We start from the raw sequence: 5,766 nt of genomic DNA, 5'->3' as shown, positions 1-5,766 counted from the left end.
TATGCTGCCTCATCATCCCAATTGCAAACATGTGTGTCCTTCATACCCAATTTTCCTCTTCCACACTTTTGCCAGGTTTTTTAATAAACTCCCTAACGGTAATTGGGTGTACATATGGTGTTTTCAAAGCTATGCAATATATTACTAATTCAAATATTCATCTTCATACAATCAAATATCAATTTAGATATATGGCAACCAATTTCTGCGGCAACACATGGGGTTTCACCTAGTTCCTTTAATTTTCCAGCCTCATTTTCTACATATTTAAGCTTTGGAAATGATAAAATCCAAAAGTCAAGCTCACCATGCTGAGAGCCAAGCCTAGCCTCAAGGATGGCATGTCATCCTGGATAGACAACATTTGAATAATTATTGTAATTTTTTATTTTAAACTTTCTGTAAACCTTTCCACTCTGGTTGTTCCCCCAACAACCATTGTACCCAGCACCTTTTTTATTTTATATAATGAAAGCCCTACTGTTTTATGGTCAAAAAAAATCCAAACGTTAGATTTTTTACGAAAAGTTTTTTATGGGAATTTTAGTTGACACAAGGATGGACAAGTTTAGTTGGCAAGCACGGCAATTTCGTGTTGAAAGCCAAACTGAGGGTGGATTTGTCATGCTTACCTACTAAACTTGTCATGGTAACAAATAATTGCCACAAAAAATATTCAATTTGTCATGGTCAAATCCCAAACCGTCGGTGTCGTTAAGCTTATCAGCTCAGGGTCAACTATCAAGGTTCCGGCAGAAAATGGGAAATTTGAGGTGCAGGTGACGACACGACCAAAATATGTTAGGCCACTATCAGCTAGCATGTGATAGACGGAAGATAAGACGTCGCACAGGCTGTAGCTGAGACTAGCTGAAACGCAGAGACAAAAGGCAATACGATGTCATATTCAAAACTAGAGAAATTAGATTTAGCAAGGCTGTAGTGGCGTCGTCAGACTTTCGCTTAACATTCAAAATTACAGAAATTAGCTTTAGCTAGGCTCTAGTTGCGTCAGTTTGATTTGTACCATTGGCTACTCCCTCCCTTCGGAATTACTCGTCACAAAAAAGATGTATCTACAACTAAAATACATCTAGATACATTCATTTCTTGGACGAGTAATTCCGAATAGAGGGAGTAGTTTCGAAGGCCTTCGGGTCAGAGAGCAAAAAAAAACCAAACCAAACTGAGCGAACACCTTAGGTCACCAAACTTTTCAGAACCATAATCTTTACAGTGCGAAGTCACCCATATGCCCTTCGTGCTACTAAATAAATGCGGCAGTAAATCATCTCTTTGTAACATCTCATACCAAAAACAAGCGTTTTCTCAACAGAGACTCGCTTCATGGGAAGCACCCTAATTGATGCTCCTAAACTCCGGTGACAAAATGTCTCAAGAACAGCATCGGCACTTCTGCGAGCAGGGACCATAGGTGTGATACTTCAGTCAAACTACGCCATTGGTTGTCGCCTCCTGAAATATAAGATTATAACCAAGTTAATCATAATTTGATCCTTGTATGTAAGTTCTAATAACATGGAAAAGCATCTTTCCTAGTACTTATAAATGCTGAAGTTGGTGGTGAATTCGCATGTGGGCCTACCAGGCTTCACAATAAACAAATACACTCCTCCCCACAACCTTCCAAGAGACATAAATAATTGTACTTTGCTCACATGTGAGACTAACACAAAAAAACAAATACCAGACCCATGGCCTTGTGCCGCAATCAACTTACTAATGAATACCCTGGTAGGATTTAAATTTGCATATGATGTCTCACTAAAAATCTTGCAAAGGACCTACTACGGTCACATAAAATTCTCCGACGCCTACCACTCCTTGTCGTACTTTTGCTTTATTTTAATCGTCAATCATGTACACTATCATCTTTTGACCGTCTCCTAAACCAGTGGCTTAACGCTTCGTTTTCTATGACTACGCATGGGCATTGTGCTAGTAGGCAATACAAACTGAGTGGAGCGAGTCCACATTCAGTTATCCAAAATGGATGGTTTCGCTAGAAAATATAATTATTAATAGTCCATAGACTGCATAGCTTTTTTCATAGTGTCAAAAAATGATCTTAAAGTTTGTGACGGAGGGAGTATAATTTAGTTATTACTAGCCAAAATAGCAAGATACTAATGAAGAACAGATGCAAAAATTCCCAAGTGACCTCTGATAAAATACCTTTTTGGTCGGATGCGGTCCTCCTCAAAATCCATTATTCCTCCAGATTCAGAGAGAAAGTCGTCATGCCCCCGTAAGTCATTGTCTGCCTGCTTACATTGTTCAACTTCTGCTATCAAGTAAGAAAATGGTCCGGCAATTCCACTATTTAATAAAATTAGTTGCTACCATATGAACATTCAACAGTTGATAACTAAAATCAGAAAGCGAACAACTTTAGGTAAAAAATACAGCAGAATGAATATAATCAACAACCTATTGTCATAAGAGATATGCAATACTTCATAGCTATAGAAAAAAGGCAAATATTTTATATCTACTAAAAACTATAAATAGTAGGAACTTTCAATTTTATCCAACTGACCTTGACTGACTTCTTGGCTTCTTCCACTCTGTCTTCAAATTCTTTCTGGTGCTTCTTGTTCAATTCACTTGTTGTATCAGCCCACTTGATTTTCTCCTGAATGTGGTGTAATAAATTATCTGATGTTCCCAACCTGTGAAATGTACACAATTGGATCATAATGGTAACAATATACTTCTGTCGAGCCCCCTTGCGATAGAGTCACTTCATAATGCACAGTGGAGATAAAACCAATATTTTAACTTCTTTAGTTTATTATTGAAATGTCGGTTGTAGAAAAACAACATGCACACATGTCACAACAGCCAACTGACAAAAGCTTATCTCCTTCATAAAATATAAGGAGATTCAGACATAGCAGAGAGAAAAAAAAAACATGCCTAGACATGCTATCCACTACAGTTTCAGAACAGAACTGAAAATTACACTAACCAAATAATAGTTATTCAAAACAATATGAAAAGATTCACATTTCTTGAACAGATGGAGATAAACTTGTCGAAACATATAAATACACACCAGTCAGACAAGGTCTCAATCATGTTGGTTAGCTGATCAGGTGTGAGGTCCCTTCCAGCTGCAAATTGTACCTGAAATGCAAGGAAACAAATAATAAGGGAATATCGCTAGAAAGATGAAGAACAAATTCATCAATGATGTAACATATATAGGCTCCATATGTCTTTACTTCAAAGCACCGCCGCAGTTGGTCCAACTTGCCTCTGACAATACCCTAGTGAAACATGCAAAATGTTACAAAATTGAAGCAAATTAACTAAATGTTTTGGAAATCAAGAAACACAGTATTAATCCTAAAGGGTAAAGACAAAACCACACAGCGAAGACATATCACAATCTAAATCTCACAAATATAGTAAATACTCCCTCTGTCCCAATCTAAAGAGCCATTTCTCATCCTTCAACTTCATTAGCAAGAAACGGAGGGAGTAGCAGCTAAATGATAAATAATAATTTCAAAAGAGCCATTTCTTGCTAATGAAGTTGAAGGATGAGAATATATAGAATGCAAGTGTGTAATAAAAGAGAACACAAGGACTCACTGAGTACATGCACTCGTTGATGAGGAAATCTTCAAGTTCTCTCACATTGGAAACGTCTAGCTCTTGCATGAGCTGATCATATGGAAGTACCTAAGTAAGGAATGAGAAAAAAGAAGTGTGTTTACGATTACCTGGCGTGAAACATAGCTCATATCAGAAGAAAAAGAATTACTGCCTACTCCCTCCGTTTTTAGATATTTCAATACAGACTACATACGGGTGTATATAGACATATTTTAGAGTGTAGATTCACTCATTTTGCTCCGTACGTAGTCCATATTGGAATCTCTAAAAAGTCTTATATTTAGGAACAGAGGGAGTATATACGTTTAATCAAGCTAAAAAGATAAAGATAGGCCCAGAAATTTTGTAACCCTTGATTACACAAACATAATGAAGTTCCTGCAGCCATCGTTTATCAATTTATAAAGGAAAAATACCAGTAAACCTTGCAGACTTGGCTCCCAAACATACAGAAATACACAAACCATTTACAACTAGAGAACTAAGAGGCACTGGAAGATGCAAGAAATCCAGACAACAAATACGCCGTCCTAAAACAACAGGCAGCACTGGAACTACTGCTCACATGATTACATGCGAGTTTATCAAGCTTCATTCTGTGTCCAAAGAAAGGGGAGCAACACAGAAATGCTAGGCATGTTAGACAAGATAGCTAGAATTTATACCTTGGTTGACTCAGCCAAAGTTAGCACGCTGAGTTGCTTCAGCTTCCGGGCTTGATCAGGCAACAATGCAGGGAGGGCGCTAGAATTACCTACAGATGAAGAGTAATTACTCAAGCAATACATTTTCATATTTTCGTATGTTGCAGGGCATACTAATGGTGATGATAGAGGAAACAAAGTTCTAGCAATCAAAGACATGCTAAACTAAGTCAGATGCCCGAAGGCAGTTAGGAATTCATGCCAGCAACAATTTCACCCAGAAAAGGGTGACTGCTGCATAAAAAGGCAAATTGATTACCAGAGCTGGAGCTCTACTTTTAAGCACATCAAAACAAAATTTGGAAAATTATCTGCAAAGGACACAACACAGGAACAGGTGGCTATTTGTATTAATTCAACTGAGCATCAAAGCGTAAACATCAACCCTTAATTAGATGAGTAAAATTATGTAGATTTAACGTTCCCAGCAAAGTTGCCCTGTTATGCGCTCATTAGGGTTTCAGGGCAAATGGCTAAATTAATAGTGTACTACACAAACACATGACAGATCAGATAATGAGTCACAAAGCACAAAATACAACAAACTGGAATAAACAAAACACCGCCTACATATCAAATCAAAAGGGCAATGTATCATGTGTGCACATCAGGCGAAGGGAGATATCTTACTCTTGTAGTCCTTGAGGGTGCCGTAGGCGAAGAGGCGGAGCAGGTCCAGCGACGAGGCGTACTGCGTGCCCGTTAGCTGCACCAGAGGAGCCACACCACGGAACAATAGATCGAATCAGAAACCCCATCGGTGGGAACTGAAAACCCTAACACCTAACACCGCGTCGGCGCATAGAGGGGCAGAGCAAGCAGCAGATACCTTGGAGAGGGCTGGAAGGGTGAGGAGCTCGGAGAAGGCAAAGAGCGCCGGGTGGGAGGTGGCCTCGAGCACGAGCGCCGCCAGCTGAGGAGCCGAGGAGAGCGCCGCCGCCTGCGCCGAGAACTGCTCGATCAGCTCCGCCTGCCTCCGCTCCGCGTCCATCGCCATCTCAACCGGCGACGGGAGGTGCTGGTAGGGTTAGGGTTCGGGGGATCTCTGTCTCTCCTGCTAGTCCTGCGGTTTTGCTTTCGGTTCGCCTCCCTGTGGCTTCTCGTGTAGTTTTTGGCTTCCGGTGGGGTTTTGGTTTGGATTTTTGTTTCGGGATGGAGTCGACTCGGTGCCGGTGGTGTCCGCCAGGTTGCCGCGTACTTTGCGTGGGTCGCTTGCGTTGAGATTAGTTGTATTTATTTATTGATTGATTTTTTTAGAGGGAACGTCGGCCTTTGTTGATTAAGCAATAAACTTACACAGAGTCTCCCGAATGCAATCCGGAGCAGAACGAAAAATACAAAGACTAGAAAAGTTCAAACTAGATATAGCTAGGATATGAGCTAAAACATTACAATGCCGACGAACGTGCTGAAAGCG

The 5,766-nt window shown here is 40.1% G+C and overlaps 1 protein-coding gene across 2 annotated transcripts; it reads right to left on the bottom strand.

Annotated features, from left to right (window-relative positions):
• Positions 1 to 1,167: 1,167 nt before the first annotated feature.
• On the bottom strand, positions 1,168 to 5,494 carry LOC119363552 (COP9 signalosome complex subunit 7-like). Of its 2 annotated transcripts, none has more exons than XM_037628929.1 (9): positions 5,179 to 5,494; positions 4,980 to 5,055; positions 4,311 to 4,399; positions 3,622 to 3,711; positions 3,249 to 3,293; positions 3,080 to 3,150; positions 2,561 to 2,693; positions 2,197 to 2,305; positions 1,168 to 1,476 (listed from the first exon to the last, which is right to left on the bottom strand). In XM_037628929.1, exons 1-8 carry the CDS (start codon positions 5,344 to 5,346, stop codon positions 2,231 to 2,233), a joined length of 747 nt encoding a protein of 248 aa, XP_037484826.1. In that variant the 5' UTR covers positions 5,347 to 5,494; the 3' UTR covers positions 1,168 to 1,476; positions 2,197 to 2,230. The 2 variants fall into 2 exon arrangements, with proteins under 2 accessions (XP_037484826.1, XP_037484825.1); XM_037628928.1 differs by having other exon boundaries at positions 2,197 to 2,285; positions 5,179 to 5,490.
• Between the last annotated feature and the right edge of the window lie 272 nt (positions 5,495 to 5,766).

The sequence above is a fragment of the Triticum dicoccoides genome, chromosome 2B, assembly GCF_002162155.2.
Source record: "Triticum dicoccoides isolate Atlit2015 ecotype Zavitan chromosome 2B, WEW_v2.0, whole genome shotgun sequence".
NCBI classification, from domain to species: Eukaryota; Viridiplantae; Streptophyta; class Magnoliopsida; order Poales; family Poaceae; genus Triticum; species Triticum dicoccoides.
This window is presented reverse-complemented; position numbering and strand designations above follow the sequence as displayed.